The 22,846-nt window shown below is 40.8% G+C and overlaps 1 protein-coding gene across 1 annotated transcript in view; it reads left to right on the top strand.

Moving 5' to 3' along the window:
* LOC139756061 (E3 ubiquitin-protein ligase RNF19B-like) overlaps positions 1 to 22,846 on the top strand; it is a 176,795-nt gene that overhangs the window by 51,206 nt on the left and 102,743 nt on the right. The window contains exons 5-7 of the mRNA XM_071675061.1: positions 7,986 to 8,100; positions 14,067 to 14,257; positions 20,384 to 20,528. Coding sequence (XP_071531162.1) covers positions 7,986 to 8,100; positions 14,067 to 14,257; positions 20,384 to 20,528 — 451 coding nt within the window. The remainder of the gene's footprint in view (positions 1 to 7,985; positions 8,101 to 14,066; positions 14,258 to 20,383; positions 20,529 to 22,846) is intronic.

Below are 22,846 nucleotides of genomic sequence, written 5' to 3'. Positions count from 1 at the left end.
ATAAGCAAATTCAATAACCGTGGGGACATCACACACCCCTGCTGCAAACCAACATTCACTGGGAACCAATCACTCTCCTCTCTTCCTACTTGTACACTTGCCTTACATCCTTAGTAAAAACTTTTCACTGCTTCTACCAACTTACCTCCCACACAGCATCCTCTTAAAACCTTCCACATAGCATCTCTATCAACCCTATCATATGCCTTCTCCAGATCCATAAATGCTACATACAAATCCATCTGTTTTTCTAAATATTTCTCACATACAATCTTCAAAGCAAACTCCTGATCCACACTGCTCTTCCCCAGTCTGATGCTCTGTACATGCCTTCACCCTTTCAATCAATACCCTTCTACGTAATTTCCCAGGAATACTCAAGAAACTTATGCCTCTGTAGTTTGAACACTCACCATTATCCCCTTTGCCTTTGTACAATGGCACTATGCATGCATTCTGCCAATCCTCAGGCACTTCACCATGGTCCACACTTACATTGAATATCCTTACCAACCAGTCAACAACACAGTCATCCCCTTTTTTAATAAATCCCACTGCAATACCATCCAAACCTGCTGCATTTCATCTTCTGAAAAGCTTTCACTACCTCTTCTTTCTTTACCAAACCATTCTCACTTTACATACCACCCCAACCAAAACACCATATGTCTGCCATTACATCATCAGACACATTCAACAAGCCTTCAAAATACTCACTACATCTTCTCACTTCATCAGTACTTGTTATTACTTTCCTGCTTCTCCCCTTCACCAATGTTCCCATTTGTTCTTGTCTTAATGCATGTAATTTTCCTCTTTCCAAAACATCTTTTTATTCTCCCTAAAGTTTAATGATTCTCTCTCACCCCAACTCTCATTTGCCCTCTTTTTCTGACCTCCTTCCATTTCTATCACTGGCGATAGGGGAGAAAGAATACTTTCCACATATTCCCCGTGTGTCATGGTGACTAAAGGGGGCCAGAGCAGGGGCTAGAACCCCCCCCCCCTCCCCCTTGGTATTTAAATTTCTAAAAAGGGAAATAGAAGAAGGAATCAAACAGGGAGTGCTCATCCTTCTCAAAGGTTCAGAGTAGGATGTCTTAGTGTGTGTGGATGTTACCAAGATGAGAAGAAAGGAGAAAGAGTTAGTATGTCTGAGGAAAGAAACCTGGATGTTCAGTCTCTGAGTGAAACAAAGCTCAAGGTTAAAGGGGAAGAGTGGTTTGGGAAGGTCTTGAGAGTAAAGTCAGGGGTTGGTCAGAGGACAAAAGCTAAGGAAGGAGTAGCACTAGACCTGAAGCACGACCACCTGAAACAGGAGTTGTGGGAGTATAAGAAACAGTGTAAGAAAGTAAATTCTAGATTAACATGGGTAAAACTGAAAATGGATGGAGAGTGATGGGTGATTAATGGTGCCTATGCACCTGGTCATGAGAAGAAAGGTAATGAGAGGCAAGTGTTTTGGAAGCAGCTGAATGAGTGTGTTAGTAGCTTTGATGTGTGAGAGTTATAGTGATTGGTGATTTAAATGCAAAGGTGAGGAATGTGGCAATTTAGGGTATAACTGGTGTGCATAGGGTGTTCAGTGTTGTAGATGGAAATGTTAGAGAGCTTGTGGATTTGTGTGCTGAAAAAGGACTGGTGACTGGGAATGCCTGGTTTAAAAAGAGAGATACATAAACTGCAGAGGTTGGTGATTGAGTCTGGTAAGTGTGTGAAAGGAGAAAGGTGAGAGTAAATGTGAATAAGAGAAAGGTTATTAGGTTCAGTAGGGTTAAGGGACAAGTTAATTGGGAGGTAAGTTTGAATGGAGAAAAACTGGAGGAAATAAAGTTTTATATATATGTGGGAGTGGACTTAGCAGCGAATGGAACTATGGAAGTGGAAGTGAGTCACAGGTTGGGGAGGGGGCAAAGGTTCTGGGAGCGTTGAAGAATATGTGGAAGGTGAGAATGTTATCTCGGAGAGCAAGAATCGATATGTGTGAAGGAAGAGTGGTACCAACAGTATTATATGGTTGCGAGGCCTGGGCTATAGATTGGGTTGTACGGAGGAGAGTGGATGTATTGGAAATTAAATGTTTGAGGACAATTTGTGGTGTGAAGTGGTTTGATCAAGTAAGTACTGAAAGGATAAGAGAGAAGTATGGTAAGAGAAAGAGTGTGGTTGAAAGAGTAGAAGAGGTTGTGTTGAAATGGTTTGGACACATGGAGAGAATGAGTGAGGAAAGATTGACAAAGAGAATATATGTGTCAGAGATTAAGGGAAGAAGAACTGGGAGACCAAATTGGAGGTGGAAGGATGGTGTGATATAAGATTTTGAGCGATCGGGGTCTGAACATACAGGAGGGTGAGAGGATGCAAGGAATAGAATGAATTGGAACGATGTGGTATACAGAGGTTCACTTGGTGTCAGTTGACTGAACCAGAGCATGTGAAGCATCTGGGGTAAACCATGGAAATTTTTGTGGGGCCTGGATGTGAATAGGGAGCTGTGGTTTTGGTGCATTACACATGACAGCTAGAGATTGAGTGTGAGTGAATGTTGCCTTTTTATTGTCTTTTCCTGGCGCTACCTCGCTGTAAAAGGGAGGGGGGGCTATTTCCTGTGTGGTGGGGTAGTGACAGGAATAGATGAAGGCTGCAAGGATGAATATATACATGTGTATATATATATGTATGTCTCTTTGTATGTATATGTATGTATATGTTGGTATGTATATGTATGTATCAATGCATGTATGGGCATTTATGTATATATATATGTACATGAGTGATTGGGCCATTCTTTGTCTGTTATATATCCCTGGGGATAGGGGAGAAAGAATACTTCCTACGTATTCCATGTGTGTCACAGAAGGTGACTAAAAGGGGAGGGAATGGGGCGCTGGAAATCCCCCTCTTCCGTTTTTTAATTTTTCAAAAGAAGGAACGGGGAAGGGGGACAGGTGAGGATATTCCCTCTAAGGCTCAGTCCTCTGATCATAGTATTACCTCAGTAACATGGAAAATTGTACATATGCATGAAAAAGATTGAAGTTATTACTATTATAATTATATAATTTTTCTTTTGTTTCTTTAGGAAAAACATTTTCATTGTTATTTTAGTGTTTAAGTGTAATTCGAGAGACTGATCTCGCAAGAGCACTGGGCCACATTCTTCTGCCAGCTTATTTGAACATGTCACATACAAGTTGGATGATATATGCTTCTTTAATCTGATATATTTTGGTTGATTTTAAGTACTGATATCCACCGTTCTTTCACCACATTTTGAAGATACTCTACCAGTACACTCCCACCACTAGTTTCTTTTATTTTTACCTTGGTGAGATAAGACTGTAGCACTTGTTTCTTTGTTGCCTTATATTTTTTATGTGATGTTCTTTCATTCCATAAGAAAGAAATAGTTTTTTAAGTGAGCCTATTTAGTTTGGTTAAATGTTTTAGATGCACATCAGTGTTCAGAAGGCCAATCTGGTGAAAGCAGTCGGTGAACTAATTATGAGTCTTTTCTTTGACTAAATACACATCATCTGTTATTTTATATTAATTATTGTTCTTCCAATTCATTTGAACACAGATTTGATCATTTTGATGACATACAGTGTACTCTTCTGGTATATTTTGGCATACTTCTGGCATTTATTTACAGTAAGTGGTGGAGAGCCACACAATTTTCTGTGTAATAAGTAAGATTGCTCTCCTTCAATTTTATTATTTATTATTATTTTTGTTGTTGTACTTAATCACCATCTCCCATGTTAGCAAGGTAGCTCAAGGAAACAGACGAAAGAATGGCCCAACTCACCCACATACACATGTATATACATAAATGCCTACATACACATATACATACCTATACATTTCAATGTACACATACATATACATACACAGAGATATACATATATACACATTTACATATTCACATTTACTGCTTTCATCCATTCTTGTCATCACCCTGCCACGCATTTCATTTCCAACACATCCATCCTTCTCTGCACAACCCTATCTATAGCCCTTGCCTGACAGCCATATAACATTCTTGGAACCACTGTTCCTTAAAACATACCCATTTTTGCTCTTCGAGATAATGTTCTTGCCTTCCACACATTCTTCAACGCTCCCAGAACCTTCACCCCCTTCCCCACCCTGTGATTCACTTCCCCTTCCATGGTTCCATCTGCTGCTGAATTCACCAACAGATATCTAAAACACTTCACTTCCTCCAGTTTTTCTCTGTTCAAACTTGCCTCCTTATTAACTTTTCCTTCAACCCTACTCAACTTAATAATCTTCCTCTTATTCACATTTACTCTCAGCTTTCTTCTTTCACATGCTTTGCTAAACTCAGTCACCAACTTCTGCAGTTTCTCACCTGAATCAGCCACCAGGGCTTTATCATCAACGAACAACAACTGACTGACTCCCCAAGCCCTCTCATCCACAACAGACTGCATACTTGCCCCTCTCCAAAACTCTTGCATTCTCCTCCCTAATAACCCCATGTGTAAGCAAATTAAACAACCATTGAGATATCACACACCCCTGCCGCAAACTGACATTCACTAGGAACCAATCACTTTCGTCTCTTCTTACTCATACGCATGCCTTACATCCTTGGTAAAAACTTTTCACTGCTTCTAACAACTTACCTCCCACACCATATACTCTGAATACCTTCCACAAAGCATCTCTATCAACCCTATCATATGCCTTCTCCAGATCCATACATGCTGCATACAATGCCATCTGTTTTTTCTAAGTATTTCTCACATACATTCTTCAAAGCAAACACCTGATCCACACATCCTCTACCACTTCTGAAACCACCTTGCTTTTCCCCAATCTGTTGTTCTGTACATGCCTTTACCCTCTCAATCAGTACCCTCCCATATAATTTCCCAGGAATACTTAACAAACTTATACCATTGTAATTTGATCACTCACCTTTATTCCCTTTCCCTTTGTACAGTGGCACTATGCATGCATTCTACCAATCCTCAGGCACTTCACCATTAACCATACATACATTAATATCCTTGCTAACCAATCAACAACACAGTCACCCCCTTTTTTTTTTAATAAATTCCACTGCAATACCATCCAAACCAGCTGCCTTGCTGGCTTTCATCTTCCGCAAAGATTTCACTATCTCTTCTCTGTTTACCAAACCATTCTCCCTGACCCTCTCTCTTTGCACACCACCCCCACCAAAACACCCTATATCTGCCACTCTTATCATCAAACACATTCAACAAACCCTCAGAAACTCACTCCATCTCTTTCTTACTTCACCACTACTTGTTATTACCTCCCCATTTACCCCCTTCACTGGTGTTCCCATTTGTTCCTTTGTCTTACACACTTTATTTACCTCCTTCCAAAATATCATTTTATTCTCCCTAGAATTTAATGATACTCTCTCACCCTAACTCTCATTTGCCCTCTTGCTCCTTTCTCTTGATCTCCTGCCTCTTTCTTTTATACCTATCCTGTCATTTGCACTACTTCCCTGCAAAAATCGTCTGAATGCCTCTTGCTTCTCTTTCACTAACAATCTTACTTTTTCATCCCACCATTCACTACCTTTTCTATTCTACCCATGTCCCACCTTTCTCATGCCACAAGCATCTTTTGCACAAGCTATCACTGCTTCCCTAGATACATCCCATTCCTCCCCCACTCCCCTTACGTCATTTGCTCTCACCTTTTGCCACTCTTCACTCAATCTCTCCCGATACTTCCTCACATAAGTCTCCTTTCCATGCTCACTTACTCTCACCACTCTCTTCACCCCAGCATCCTCTCTTTTCTGAAAACCTCCCCAAATCGTCACCTTCGCCTCCACGAGATAATGATCAGACATCCCTCCAGCTGCCCCTCCTTCAATTTATTATGTAATATTATATGTAATTTTTTGGAAGAATGCCTAGGTATTTGGAAATATGCATTGATGTAAGTAGTCCTATTACTTGGAACGAGCTCAGAGATAAGAGATGAAGTATCCTCCAGTTGCTCTATGTTGTATATTGATGTAATTGCTTTCTTAGAAAATAACTGTCCATCAAGGACAAGTAAAAAGATGTTACAAAGTTTTTTATACTGAAAAGTTCTGAAAATATTTTGCAACAGTCAAATTAGCTTAAAAGTGTAATAATGTACCTTCATGAAGGCTTGTTAATTTTGGCACAGCCAACTCTATCATATGCCTTCTCCAGTTCCATAAATGCTACATACAAATCCATTTGCTTTTCTAAGTATATATATATATATATATATCCCTGGGGATAGGGGAGAAAGAATACTTCCCACGTATTCCCTGCGTGTCGTAGAAGGCGACTAAAAGGGAAGGGAGCGGGGGGCTGGAAATCCTCCCCTCTCATTTTTTTTTTTTTTTTTTTTTTTTTTTTTCCAAAAGAAGGAACAGAGAAGGGAGCCAGGTGAGGATATTTCCTCAAAGGCCCAGTCCTCTGTTCTTAACGCTACCTCGCTAATGTGGGAAATGGCGAATAGTACGAAAGAAAAAAGATGATGATATGGCAGTGTTGTCATCATCATCATTTTGGCTGTAAACTGTTGGTTTCTTTGCTCTAACTAGTTTTGTTTTACTGATTTCTTTTTTGAAATTCTGGGACAGTGATACCTGTAACAGAATACAGGCCACAGTTGAGTTTAGCTTTCTGGCCATTAGCATTTCTTAAAAAAGCAGCTAAAAGACCAACCATGAAGTTCATGAAAAGTAACATGTTGATATGTCATATGATAAAGCAGCTAAAAGACCATCCATTAAGTTCATGAAAAGTAACATGTTGATATGTCATATGATACATATTGGAAAGCAGATGTGATTGGATATGATACATATTGGAAAGCAGATGTGGTTGATGATAGTTATGAGGATCCTAACCTCATTTAATAAGAAATGAGAGGCCAGTTTTCAAATATGTCAGGGATCAAAAATTTTTTATTTATAGTAGAAGTTAAAGGTGATAATTCATAACATCAGAGCCCTTATTGACGAAGAAAAAAGGATCAAAATGATTATAAAAAAAGGACCAATGTAAAATCATCTAAAACATTGCGTTGTGTCTACCATTTTAGTAACAAGCAAATTACTGTCTTCACCCACTTTGTGAAGCTAAGTCAAACAATTGCTTGTGTGGGCTTGCTGCAGACATATATTGTGCCTGTAAGTGTTTTTTTTTTATGGAGTTTTGACATTGCTAAGAATCAGTATTGATTTTTCAGTCTTGATAGATTAACAGTGAAACCATATATAAAACTACTCTAAAGAGGCATATATAGACTTTTGGTGTGGGAACGTAATTTTTTTTTAATTCCTTTTCAAAAATATTTTTTCACTGCTACAGAAATTGTAGGCTAGTTAATTTGAAACTTTGCATGGGTCTGCTGTAGAATACGCATATTAGATTATGTTTATGGAATTTAGAACTAGCGATTTTCAATCCACTGAAAGTTACTTAGGTGAAAATATCAAGGCCAGTATATCTGAACACCTTTCTGCATCTTATTACATTATGTTGTGGATTTCTTTTATATAAATGTTGAATATTTAAGATATTCCATTTTTGGTAATATTCATGTGAGCAAAAAGGCACATACTAAACATACATGAAACTGAGTGATTGTACAGAGATCTCACTAGATATTTAGCCTTTCTTTTGATTATTCAGCCACAGAAAAATGTAGAGGACAGTACTGTCTTCCAAGACACTGCATCAGCCATTGCACATCAAAGCCAGATTTCTGGTTGGGTATTGATAAAGCTTGATGATGCTTACGCATTGAAAATGTCATTATGGAAAATGTTCAAATATATATTTGATCTCTTTCTCCTCAGGCACGTGTTAATGCATTTTGAAAAGTTCCAGTGATGGTGGTAAGTCTTTCTGCATGAGTTCATATCCTGCTGTAAGTGGAGGTGAAATGTTATATCTAACTTGTTTTTATGTCTCCACCAGATATTCACAACATTGTGGATAATGCCTTGCTGTCATACAAATTTGAGGATTTCATGCTACGAAGAGTACTATCCATGGACCCAGATACACGCTGGTGTCCTGCTCCAGACTGTGGGTGAGTTTTTTTTCTTCATGCACACACACACACACACACACACACACACACACACACACACACACACACACACACATTGGGAAAAAGTTCACATCAAGGCCAGGCCGTAATGGAAATATTTTTCTTTTTTTTCTTTTTTGCTTTGTTGCTGTCTCCCGCGTTTGCGAGGTAGCGCAAGGAAACAGACGAAAGAAATGGCCCAACCCCCCCCATACACATGTACATACACACGTCCACACACGCAAATATACATACCTACACAGCTTTCCATGGTTTACCCCGGACGTTTCACATGCCTTGATTCAATCCACTGACAGCACGTCAACCCCTGTATACCACATCGCTCCAATTCACTCTATTCCTTGCCCTCCTTTCACCCTCCTGCATGTTCAGGCCCCGATCACACAAAATCCTTTTCACTCCATCTTTCCACCTCCAATTTGGTCTCCCTCTTCTCCTCGTTCCCTCCACCTCCGACACATATATCCTCTTGGTCAATCTTTCCTCACTCATTCTCTCCATGTGCCCAAACCATTTCAAAACACCCTCTTCTGCTCTCTCAACCACGCTCTTTTTATTTCCACACATCTCTCTTACCCTTACGTTACTTACTCGATCAAACCACCTCACACCACACATTGTCCTCAAACATCTCATTTCCAGCACATCCATCCTCCTGCGCACAACTCTATCCATAGCCCACGCCTCGCAACCATACAACATTGTTGGAACCACTATTCCTTCAAACATACCCATTTTTGCTTTCCGAGATAATGTTCTCGACTTCCACACATTTTTCAAGGCTCCCAAAATTTTCGCCCCCTCCCCCACCCTATGATCCACTTCCGCTTCCATGGTTCCATCCGCTGACAGATCCACTCCCAGATATCTAAAACACTTCACTTCCTCCAGTTTTTCTCCATTTAAACTCACCTCCCAATTGACTTGACCCTCAACCCTACTGTACCTAATAACCTTGCTCTTATTCACATTTACTCTTAACTTTCTTCTTCCACACACTTTACCAAACTCCGTCACCAGCTTCTGCAGTTTCTCACATGAATCCGCCACCAGCGCTGTATCATCAGCGAACAACAACTGACTCACTTCCCAAGCTCTCTCATCCCCAACAGACTTCATACTTGCCCCTCTTTCCAAGACTCTTGCATTTACCTCCCTAACAACCCCATCCATAAACAAATTAAACAACCATGGAGACATCACACACCCCTGCCGCAAACCTACATTCACTGAGAACCAATCACTTTCCTCTCTTCCTACACGTACACATGCCTTACATCCTCGATAAAAACTTTTCACTGCTTCTAACAACTTGCCTCCCACACCATATATTCTTAATACCTTCCACAGAGCATCTCTATCAACTCTATCATATGCCTTCTCCAGATCCATACATGCTACATACAAATCCATTTGCTTTTCTAAGTATTTCTCACATACATTCTTCAAAGCAAACACCTGATCCACACATCCTCTACCACTTCTGAAACCACACTGCTCTTCCCCAATCTGATGCTCTGTACCTGCCTTCACCCTCTCAATCAATACCCTCCCATATAATTTACCAGGAATACTCAACAAACTTATACCTCTGTAATTTGAGCACTCACTCTTATCCCCTTTGCCTTTGTACAATGGCACTATGCACGCATTCCGCCAATCCTCAGGCACCTCACCATGAGTCATACATACATTAAATAACCTTACCAACCAGTCAACAATACAGTCACCCCCTTTTTTAATAAATTCCACTGCAATACCATCCAAACCTGCTGCCTTGCCGGCTTTCATCTTCCGCAAAGCTTTTACTACCTCTTCTCTGTTTACCAAATCATTTTCCCTAACCCTCTCACTTTGCACACCACCTCGACCCAAACACCCTATATCTGCCACTCTGTCATCAGACACATTCAACAAACCTTCAAAATACTCATTCCATCTCCTTCTCACATCACCACTACTTGTTATCACCTCCCCATTTACGCTCTTCACTGAATGGAAATATAAAGAAGTTATTTTTGTCTGTCTATCTATATTTCTGATGCTTGTCCCCCTCTGGAACTCCCTCAAAGGGCTGGCCACAGCAGTCAGTGTCTCCATAACTTTTAAACTCCAGTGCCACTTCTTACCCTTAAGTACCTCATCCTGAATAGGCCACTGGCAGGGGGCAACTCAAGAGCAGTGTTTTCAAAGTCTCCTAACTAATGCTCCATATGACTACTGCCTGATGTTCTTATCTACTACTCCTACATAATGCTCCATCCTGTGTTCCTACCACCTATTATCTACTTATTCTTCCATTTTGCCAAAAGGCAGAGCTAGTGCTCAGTGCAGAAAATCTAGAGTTATGAAGAATGAGCTGTGTGAGTTAAGTGTTGCCAAGTGTTATGTGTCACAAAGAGATTGTGTTTTACTGAACAGAATGCCAGGAGTTGTGTTTTACTGAGCAGAATGCCAGGAGTCCATTTGTAGTTGAGGCAGAAAGAAAAGACAGCTACCAGGGTCAGGGGAGTGCGTCTTGACAGCCACTGAAGTGCTAGCTCACTATGCATGCATACTGCTGTCACTAACCCCTCTGATACCCAGGCAGGTCGTACTGGTAATATACTCCCTTTGTCATTGGCTGCATGCAAACTGTTACCTACAAAAAAGGAGGTTACTGCATGGGAAAAAGAAGAAACAAGGAAAAGTATATACAAATTTTGGAGTAAGTGAAAGACCTGGTTATTAAAAAGTACAAGGTCATAGTCACTGGGAAAGACATAAGAGAGTAGAGAGTTTGAAACATTCTGAGTTTAGGGAAAGAAATACATTTAATGATGGCCTACTTTCGAGTTGCTTGTGGCCACACAGCAACCATGTGACACAGTAGCTTGCCAAGTATTCCCAATCACCAATCCTTTTTCAGTACACAAATCCACAAGCTCTTCACCATATCCATTTACTACAGCATTAAACACCCCATGTACACCAATTATACCCTCAACTGTCACATTACTCACCTTTGCATTTAAATCACCCATCATTATAACCTGGTCTTATGCATCAAAGCTGCTAACACACTCACTCAGCTGCTTCCAAAACACTTGCCTCTCATGATCTTTTTTCTCATGACCAGGTGCATAGGCACCAATAATAACCCATCTTTCTCCATCCACTTTCAGTATTACCCAAATCAATCTAGAATTTACTTTCTTACTCTGTCACATACTCTCACAACTCCTGCTTCAGGAGTATTGCTACTCCTTCCTTAGCTCTTGTCCTCTCACCAACCCCTGGCTTTACTCCCAGGAATTTCCCAAACCCCTCTTCCCCTTTACCCTTGAACTTCGTTTCACTCAGAGCCAGAACATCCAGGTTTCTTTCCTCAATCATACTGTCTCTCCTTTCTTCTCATCTTGGTTACATCCACACACACTCAGACACCACTGTCTGAGCCTTTGAGAAGGATGAGCACTCCCTGCTTGACTTCTGTTTCCTTTTTAGAAATTCAGATATTATATATTATACATAATCGCTGTTTCCTGTGTCAGCGAGGTAGCACCAGGAAACAGACTAAGAACTACCCATCAATTCATGTACATGTATGTATACATAAATGCCCGTACATATACATACACATACACATACATATACATACATATACATACACTTACACAGACATATACACATGTACATATTCATACTTGCTTGTCTTCAATCCATTCTCGGTGCCACCCCGCCCCACAGGAAACAGCAATCCCTACCCATTGCTTCATCAAGGTAGCACCAGGAAAACATACAAAAAAGGCTACATTGGTGTAATGCACCAAAACCACAGCTCCCCATCCAGACCCCACAGACCTTTCCGTGGTTTACCCCAGATGTTTCACAGGCCCTGGTTCATTCCATTGACAGCATTATATGTGTGTACTTGTATGCTTTCCAGCATAAAATGAATATTGGTTAGTCCAGCATGCTGTAGATCAGGAGGAATGTTGATAAAACTAAAAGTTTTGTGAATCCGATAAGCTCACTCTCAGTCACGATTACATCAGGTAGCCCATTTATGGAACCCACATTCCCACTGCCCTTTCCTGCAGACAGCCTTGATGATCCAATACCACTTCCTCCTCATGCCAACTTGTATAGCTGAACACTCACAGCACATTGGTTGATATTGAAAATTACAGCCCTTAATGGTAAATATTACTCATTTGCATGTTTTCCCAGAAGTTTTGTATGCTTTTGTCATTTATTATTTTTCTTCAGATGTTTGAAATACTGGGTCTGGTAGAGGGGATCTGGAACTTAGCTCCCCTGTTCATATGGAATTCCATCATTGCTTTGTATGATTTTGCTTTAAATGACTTTCTTTGAGATTTCATCCACTCTTAAGAGTGAGGTAGGAGCATGTGCTGTACATTCATGATTATTTTTTTTTTTTATTATACTTTGTCGCTGTCTCCCGCGTTTGCGAGGTAGCGCAAGGAAACAGACGAAAGAAATGGCCCAACCCCCCCCATACACATGTATATACATACGCCCACACACGCAAATATACATACCTACACAGCTTTCCATGGTTTACCCCAGACGCTTCACATGCCTTGATTCAATCCACTGACAGCACGTCAACCCCGGTATACCACATCGCTCCAATTCACTCTATTCCTTGCCCTCCTTTCACCCTCCTGCATGTTCAGGCCCCGATCACACAAAATCTTTTTCACTCCATCTTTCCACCTCCAATTTGGTCTCCCTCTTCTCCTTGTTCCCTCCACCTCCGACACATATATCCTCTTGGTCAATCTTTCCTCACTCATCCTCTCCATATGCCCAAACCACTTCAAAACACCCTCTTCTGCTCTCTCAACCACGCTCTTTTTATTTCCACACATCTCTCTTACCCTTACGTTGCTCACTCGATCAAACCACCTCACACCACACATTGTCCTCAAACATCTCATTTCCAGCACATCCATCCTCCTGCGCACAACTCTATCCATAGCCCACGCCTCGCAACCATACAACATTGTTGGAACCACTATTCCTTCAAACATACCCATTTTTGCTTTCCGAGATAATGTTCTTGACTTCCACACATTCTTCAAGGCCCCCAGGATTTTCGCCCCCTCCCCCACCCTATGATCCACCTCCGCTTCCATGGTTCCATCCGCTGCCAGATCCACTCCCAGATATCTAAAACACTTCACTTCCTCCAGTTTTTCTCCATTCAAACTCACCTCCCAATTGACTTGACCCTCAACCCTACTGTACCTAATAACCTTGCTCTTATTCACATTTACTCTTAACTTTCTTCTTCCACACACTTTTCCAAACTCAGTCACCAGCTTCTGCAGTTTCTCACATGAATCAGCCACCAGCGCTGTATCATCAGCGAACAACAACTGACTCACTTCCCATGATGCATGTAAGAATAAATCCAGTCACCAAGGACTAGAGTGAATTGGAACGATGTGGTATACTGCGTCGACATGCTGTCTATGGACTGAACCAGGTTACATGAAATGTCTGGGATAAACCATGGAAAGGTATGTGGGGCCTGGATGTGGATAGGGAGCTGTGGTTTCAGTGCATTACACATGACATTTAGAGACTGAGTGTGAACGAATGTAGCCTTTTTTTGTCTGTTTTCCTGGCACTACCTTGCTAAAGCAATGGGTTGTGATTGCTGTTTGTTGTGGGATGGAGTAGCGCCAGGAATTGATGAAGGCAAGCAAGTATGAATATGTACATGTGTATATATGTCTGTGTATGTATATGTTGATATATATTTATATATATATGTGCATGTGTAGGCATTTATGTATATATTTGTGTATATAAGTGGATGGGCCATTCTTTGTCTGTTTCCTGGTGCTACCTCACTGATGCAGGAAATGGTGATCAAGTAAAATAGGTAAATAGATTACCTAGGTTTTTAATTTGACTTTCTTACATAGGTATGCTGTAGTTGCTACTGGCTGTGCCGGATGTCCCAAGTTGAAGTGTGAACGTCCTGGATGTGGAAGTTATTTCTGCTACCACTGCAAAGCTGAGTGGCACCCAAATCAGACCTGTGATATGGCAAGAGCTCAGCGCTCACCCAATGTTCTTCTCTCTTCATTCAATTACTTACACGACATACAAACTAGTAAGTTGCACAAGTAACCTGTTTGCTGTCCAGTTACATTTCAGGTGGGTGCCTTGAAATGGCCAGTTACCAGCTGACATATTTCTGCATCTAAAATAGAAAATCTTTTAAATGATAAAATTTGTAATGTAAAACTGTCAGGATAAATTGGTGTGTGTAATAGGTAGTACAGGTTGTACCTCTCCAATCTGGTGCTCTGTAGTCCGACAACTCCCAGGGTCCGGCACATTTTGAATTTGCCACCAGGGTATATGTATATGTTAGCAGTAACCAAAGAGATTACAGAGGAAAACCTGGAAGAATGAATGAACTTTGATTATGATGACCCTGATGTTTATCAACCAAATGACCAAGAAATCTTAGAGATGGTTCAGCAAGGTGAGAAGAAACAAGATCCTGAAGAAAGTTCAGAAGAAAACAAGGAAGTGGAAGAAAGAATTTCTATAGATGAATATATCCAGATGAAGAGAGATTTAATTGCACATGTTTACGTAGAGGGTCCCCTTAGGGAATAATTTCTGTTGTCCGGCTATAGCCATGTCCCAAGGTTACAGGATGAAAAAGGTATAATTTATAGTTGGTAGGCAGTCATTGACCATCATGTATATTACTAGTACTACCTGCCTGGGTATTGGGAGGGTTAGTGATGGTTACATAGTGAGCCAGCAGTTCAATGGTTATTAAGTTGCACTCCCTTGACCCAGGTAGGTGTCATTTCTTTCTGTCTCACTCACTCGTAGATGGGTGATATCCTACTCTCAAATAACATTGACAACGCTTAACTCACACAACTCATTCTTCTTAACTGTAGATTTACCTGTGAGTGCTTTGTGATAGCCCTGCCTTTTGGCAAAATGGTAAGAGTAATAGATAGAAGTAGTAGAGGTAGGAACATAAGACCTTTGCTTTTGGTAGAAACATTAGGTAGGAGTAGTAGGTAGGAGCATTTGTTAGGATTATTAGGTAGAAGTAGTAGCTTGTAACATTAGGCAGGAACATTAGGTAGAAGTAGTTGGTAGGAACATTAGGTAGGAGCCTATGAAAACACTGCTAGAGTTACTCTCTGCCTGTGGCCTGTTCAGGGTAGGCACTAAAGGCTAAGAAGTGGTACTAGAGTTCAGCAGTTAAGGAGACGTTTGCCATGGCTACCCCCTTGAGGGAGTTCCCAAAGGGGATGGGTGTCAGAGATGTTGATAGATAGATGGAAAATTGGTGTGTTCTTATTAGTAAAGATTTCAAAAAATTTTCAGTGAATTCTGTTCTCTTTCCTCATTTACATATTTTTTCCCATCTTTGAGAGAGCTTGAATATGTAATGTTGAGTTTGTGGTAGGGTGCTTCTACCATCCCCACACTTGTTCTCACATTTCAAATTTATAACAGTTAATCCTTTGTTCTTACTTCTTCATCCCACCACTCACTACCCTTTCTAATGAAGAAATAAGATTATCAGTGAAAAAGAAGAGAGAGGCATTTGGACAATTTTTGCAGGGAAAAAATGCAAATGAGTGGGAGATGTATAAAACAAAGAGACATGAGGTCAAGAGAAAGGTGCAAGAGGTGAAAAAGAGTGCAAATGAGAGTTGGGGTGAGAGAGTATCATTAAATTTTAGGGAGAATAAAAAGATGTTCTGGAAGGAGGTAAATAAGTGCTTAAGACAAGGGAGCAAATGGGAACTTCAGTGAAGGGGGCTAATGGGGAGGTGATAACAAGTAGTGGTGATGTGAGAAGGAGATGGAGTGAGTATTTTGAAGGTTTGTTGAATGTGTTTGATGATAGAGTGGCAGATATAGGGTGTTTTGGTCGAGGTGGTGTGCAAAGTGAGAGGGTTAGGGAAAATGATTTGGTAAACAGAGAAGAGGTAGTAAAAGCTTTGCAGAAGATGAAAGCTGGCAAGGCAGCAGGTTTGGATGGTATTGCAGTGGAATTTATTAAAAAAGTGGGTGACTGTATTGTTGACTGGTTGGTAAGGTTATTTAATGTATGTATGACTCATGGTGAGGTGCCTGAGGATTGGCGGAATGCTTGCATAGTGCCATTGTATAAAGGCAAAGGGGATAAGAGTGAGTGCTCAAATTACAGAGGTATAAGTTTGTTGAGTATTCCTGGTAAATTATATGGGAGGGTATTGATTGAGAGGGTGAAGGCATGTACAGAGCATCAGATTGGGGAAGAGCAGTGTGGTTTCAGAAGTGGTAGAGGATGTGTGGATCAGGTGTTTGCTTTGAAGAATGTATGTGAGAAATACTTAGAAAAGCAAATGGATTTGTATGTAGCATTTATGGATCTGGAGAAGGCATATGATAGAGTTGATAGAGATGCTCTGTGGAAGGTACTAAGAATATATGGTGTGGGAGGCAAGTTGTTAGAGGCAGTGAAAAGTTTTTATCGAGGATGTAAGGCATGTGTACGTGTAGGAAGAGAGGAAAGTGATTGGTTCTCAGTGAATGTAGGTTTGCGGCAGGGGTGTGTGATGTCTCCATGGTTGTTTGATTTGTTTATGGATGGGGTTGTTAGGGAGGTGAATGCAAGAGTTTTGGAAAGAGGGGCAAGTATGAAGTCTGTTGGGGATGAGAGAGCTTGGGAAGTGAGTCAGTTGTTGTTCGCTGATGATACAGCGCTGGTGGCTGATTCATGTGAGAAACTGCAGAAGCTGGTGACTGAGTTTGGTAAAGTGTGTGAAAGAATAAAGTTAAGAGTAAATGTGAATAAGAGCAAGGTTATTAGGTACATTAGGGTTGAGGGTCAAGTCAATTGGGAGGTAAGTTTGAATGGAGAAAAACTGGAGGAAGTGTTTTAGATATCTGGGAGTGGATCTGGCAGCGGATGGAACCATGGAAGCGGAAGTAAATCATAAGATGGGGGAGGGGGTGAAAATCCTGGGAGCCTTGAAGAATGTTTGGAAGTCGAGAACATTATCTGGGAAAGCAAAAATGGGTATGTTTGAAGGAATAGTGGTTCCAACAATGTTGTATGGTTGCGAGGCGTGGGCTATGGATAGAGTTGTGCGCAGGAGGGTGGATGTGCTGGAAATGAGATGTTTGAGGACAATGTGTGGTGTGAGGTGGTTTGATCGAGTAAGTAATGTAAGGGTAAGAGAGATGTGTGGAAATAAGAAGAGCGTGGTTGAGAGAGCAGAAGAGGGTGTTTTGAAATGGTTTGGGCACATGGAGAGAATGAGTGAGGAAAGATTGACCAAGAGGATATATGTGTCGGAGGTGGAGGGAATGAGGGGAAGTGGGAGACCAAACTGGAGGTGGAAAGATGGAGTGAAAAAGATTTTGAGTGATTGGGGCCTGAACATGCAGGAGGGTGAAAGGCGTGCAAGGAATAGAGTGAATTGGATCGATGTGGTATACCGGGGTCGAAGTGCTGTCAATGGATTGAATCAGGGCATGTGAAGCATCTGGGGTAAACCATGGAAAGTTATGTGGGGCCTGGATGTGGAAAGGGAGCTGTGGTTTCGGGCATTATTGCATGACAGCTAGAGACTGAGTGTGAACGAATGGGGCCTTTGTTGTCTTTTCCTAGCACTACCTTGCACACATGAGGGGGGAGGGGGATGTTATTCCATGTGTGGCGAGGTGGCGATGGGAATGAATAAAGGCAGACAGTGTGAATTGTGTGCATGTGTATATATGTATATGTCTGTGTGTGTATATATATGTGTACATTGAGATGTATGGGTATGTATATTTGCATGTGGGGACGTGTATGTATATACATGTGTATGGGTGTGGGTTGGGCCATTTCTTTCGTCTGTTTCCTTGCGCTACCTCACAAACACGGGAGACAGCGACAAAGCAAAATGAATAAATAATCCTTTGTTAAATACTGTATTTGAAATAGTGTTTAAGAGTGGCGTTTGAGACTCAGTCTCACTTTTGTCCTTAAAAATACAATGGTAATTGTGAAGCCCTAAACTTTCAGGAAGCTGTGAGTTGTGTATGATATAGAATGAAATGGATTGATCTGATGAATGGGGGCAATGTGCTGTCACTGGGCTGAATCAGGGTGTGTGATGTGGTTGAGGTAAACCATGGAGTAGCCTGTGAATGATGTGCTCTGATTTTGGTGTATTCTTTTTAACAGCTGGATAGCAGATGTTTATAGCTGGGCCATTGTTCATTTATTCTTGGTACCATATTGCCAAGTCAGTGAAAGCTATATTTACCAACATGCCTCTTCAACTTAGCCTATAGCTATATTTGTTTTTATATTGTACTTTTTTCTCCTTATTCCTGTTTGCTGTTGGTGAGGTAGTGTTAGGAACAGATGAAGAATGGCATCATTCACACACTTTGAATCATTAGTCAAGTGTAAGCTTGCTAAAATATCACACATATTTACATAAGCCAGCATTGTTGACTGCCAAATGCTTTTAGGGTTTCCTTGATTCATGGTACTGATGAAGTGTGAGTTACTGAAAGAATCATCCCTATCAGGTTATCAGTTGTCTTTGTAGTCTTTGTAGATTGACCAGATCCAGCTTCTCGGATGAATTAGATAAGTAAATAAATGAATAGGTCAACCAGATCCAGCTTCTCAGGTAATGAATAAAGAATAGTGTATTGAATTTAGCCTGCCATTCAGCTTAAAATACAGTTTACATATTACAGATATTACAGTACTGGGAGGTCATAATAGAAATTAGTTAAAGAATAGTGTATTGAATTTAGCCTGCCATTCAGCTTAAAATACAGTTTACATATTACAGATATTACAGTACTGGGAGGTCATAATAGAAATTAGTTAACACATCAAGGTAAGGCTGGATATTTTCAACATTTTATTGAGCACATGGCTGAGGCACTTCTGCCTAGTCAGGGTGGCAGATATACTGGAAGGTTTACAAAGTGAATACTATGGTTTACACTTTATGCACTTAATGATAATCAATTGAACATAAAGTGATAAATAGTAACCATAAAATAGAATTGACATACCACATGGTGTTAGAGAAAACTGAGCTGTTTGCTTGCTTAGCTGTGCCCTTGTTCATGGATTATTTATGACGTTCACAATGGTAGGTGTAGGACTGTTCTCATATCTGTCTGTATGAGCTCCGATTGGTACAAGTTGATTGTGATGTCGAACGGTGGTTCAATGGGGGTTGGTGCTTTTGAGTCTAAGAGTTCGTGGTGATGGGGGTGTTTCAGCAGTTTATTGCCAGACTGCTATGTGAGCTGGTAATGTTGGTTGATGAGGGTGGTTAGGTTCAGGAAGATGAGGGCATTTTGATAGGTGATGTATGATGGGCCTATGATGATTCTGCATGCTCTTTTCTGTGTTCTTTCCAGCTGATCCCACTGTGTGGATGGGCATGTGTGATTACTCTATGTGTTATATGGAGAGTTTTTATACTTATATTGCCCCCATCTCTTAACCTTGCATATATGTACTGTCTTTGCTTCTATGCACATGTGCCTGCACACACACATGCACACACAGATGTGCTCATGTCTTTGCCAGGTACCCATTTTATCAACCAACTGCCTAGGGAGGATGAAGTGCTGGGTGGACTGTGAACAGGCTACTACAACCAGGATTTGAACCTATGTGGGTTTGATCTGAGGCAACCCATACATGTGTGATGATCAGTAATGCTAACCGTTACACCACGGAGGTCTGTGTTGTGTGTGTGTATGTGTGTGTGTGTGTGCGATGTTAGAGGGAAGGCCCACCTAGTATCCAGATGGTGGACTCATCTCAGTCAGTATTTCCAGTATTTTCATGCTCCCAAGCAAGTATATAGGCCTTTTCTTTTGAGACTGCCTAGAGCCCATGGCTAGTTACTGGTAAAGGAAAAATATTACCCAGAACAGAATTAAGGAAAACTCCTCAAAGTACAGACATCAAGCAAAAGTTGAGTTTCTCCACTTTCATTAGCATTGGTAAACTGGGAAGGCAAATCCTGTTCAACTGATGTGGAAGAGTGTACCACACTGCAAAACATATGATAACTGCACCATAACTGAGTAAGAGGATTTTTTCCACATATAAAATGTGATAGCTGAAAACCTTGATTTGAAAGTTAATTTTCGGATTTTTTCTGAGTGTAATTTTTTTTTTATCATTTCCAGTATTTTGAAATTAGAAACCAAATACTTAAAGCCATTATTTCAGGTGATGATGTTAAAGCTTGCCCAAGGTGTCAAGTATTGATTGTGAAGATGGACGATGGTTCCTGCAATCATATGACCTGTAGTGTATGTGGAGCAGAGTTTTGCTGGTTGTGCATGAAGGAGATATCAGATCTACATTACCTCAGGTTTGTTTTAGTTTTGCTTTAGTTGCACAATAGGATTCAGCCAGTCTGTACTTAGTAATCTTTCTCCTAATGTTCAACAAGATGGCTCAGTCAGAATCTTCATAAGTTACTGTTTGGTGCATTTCACTAGATTTCCTATTGAAATACTTGTCTCGTCTCACACTTTTACTGCCACAGTCTTTATTTTCACCTTATTCTGTATCTTCCTTTATACCTTACCTTCTCTTGCTCAGTTACGTACTCTTTTTTAGTCAGTCCATGAAGAGTCAGTCATCCATCAATACTTGCCCCCTTAGCATTCCTTCTTTTATAAACCATTTCTCTCAGTACAGAATTTCTTTGATAACCACATCCTTTGCCATATTCACTTTTATCATGATATATTATCTGTATTGATTGAGAGGGTGAAGGCATGTACAGAGCATCAGATTGGGGAAGAGCAGTGTGGTTTCAGAAGTGGTAGAGGATGTGTGGATCAGGTGTTTGCTTTGAAGAATGTATGTGAGAAATACTTAGAAAAGCAAATGGATTTGTATGTAGCATGTATGGATCTGGAGAAGGCATATGATAGAGTTGATAGAGATGCTCTGTGGAAGGTATTAAGAATATATGGTGTGGGAGGCAAGTTGTTAGAAGCAGTGAAAAGTTTTTATCGAGGATGTAAGGCATGTGTACGTGTAGGAAGAGAGGAAAGTGATTGGTTCTCAGTGAATGTAGGTTTGCGGCGGGGGTGTGTGATGTCTCCATGGTTGTTTAATTTGTTTATGGATGGGGCTGTTAGGGAGGTGAATGCAAGAGTTTTGGAAAGAGGGGCAAGTATGAAGTCTGTTGGGGATGAGAGAGCTTGGGAAGTGAGTCAGTTGTTGTTCGCTGATGATACAGCGCTGGTGGCTGATTCATGTGAGAAACTGCAGAAGCTGGTAACTGAGTTTGGTAAAGTGTGTGAAAGAAGAAAGTTAAGAGTAAATGTGAATAAGAGCAAAGTAATTAGGTACAGTAGGGTTGAGGGTCAAGTCAATTGGGAGGTAAGTTTGAATGGAGAAAAACTGGAGGAAGTAAAGTGTTTTAGATATCTGGGAGTGGATCTGGCAGCGGATGGAACCATGGAAGCGGAAGTGGATCATAGGGTGGGGGAGGGGGCGAAAATTCTGGGAGCCTTGAAGAATGTGTGGAAGTCGAGAACATTATCTTGGAAAGCAAAAATGGGTATGTTTGAAGGAATAGTGGTTCCAACAATGTTGTATGGTTGCGAGGCGTGGGCTATGGATAGAGTTGTGCGCAGGAGGATGGATGTGCTGGAAATGAGATGTTTGAGGACAATGTGTGGTGTGAGGTGGTTTGATCGAGTAAGTAACGTAAGGGTAAGAGAGATGTGTGGAAATAAAAAGAGCATGGTTGAGAGAGCAGAGGAGGGTGTTTTGAAATGGTTTGGGCACATGGAGAGAATGAGTGAGGAAAGATTGACCAAGAGGATATATGTGTCGGAGGTGGAGGGAATGAGAAGTGGGAGACCAAATTGGAGGTGGAAAGATGGAGTGAAAAAGATTTTGTGTGATCGGGGCCTGAACATGTAGGAGGGTGAAAGGAGGGCAAGGAATAGAGTGAATTGGATCGATGTGGTATACCGGGGTTGACGTGCTGTCAGTGGATTGAATCAGGGCATGTGAAGCGTCTGGGGTAAACCATGGAAAGCTGTGCAGGTATGTATATTTGCGTGTGTGGACGTATGTATATACATGTGTATGGGGGTGGGTTGGGCCATTTCTTTCATCTGTTTCCTTGCGCTACCTCGCAAACGCGGGAGACAGCGACAAAGCAAAAAGAAAAAAAAAAATTATCTGTATTAAACTGATAAATCATAGTGGTTTCTGAATATAGTAATTCAGTAGAAGTATTCAAAGGGAGATGATGTGGTGCAGAATTTTAGCCATTTCAGATGGTACATTGGTAAAAGAGTAATCATTTCAAAAGATGATGCTTTGGTAGAGATCATTCATTTCAAAAGATGATGATACATGTCCAACTTTCTTTTGAATGTTTCTGTGGTCAGTTCTTGCATGTTTCTCATTTCTCACAAGCTTCTTTGTGGAACACACTTAAAGATTTGGCTGATGTCTTATGTTTCCAGAAATGATTCCAGATGTGATAATTTTGTATCATCCTTGATGAGATGCTTATCTGTTGTCATGCATTTATTATCTTATATCTTGTTCTTTTTCTTCTTTCTCTGTAAAGTTTAAGCCCTTTCAGTCTCTCACAGTAATTCATATACTCCAGATTAGTTTAGAAGATCAGCTGCTTTAAAGTAAGTTGATGAA

Source organism: Panulirus ornatus, chromosome 2 (genome assembly GCF_036320965.1).
Source record: "Panulirus ornatus isolate Po-2019 chromosome 2, ASM3632096v1, whole genome shotgun sequence".
Taxonomy (NCBI): domain Eukaryota; kingdom Metazoa; phylum Arthropoda; class Malacostraca; order Decapoda; family Palinuridae; genus Panulirus; species Panulirus ornatus.
This window is presented reverse-complemented; position numbering and strand designations above follow the sequence as displayed.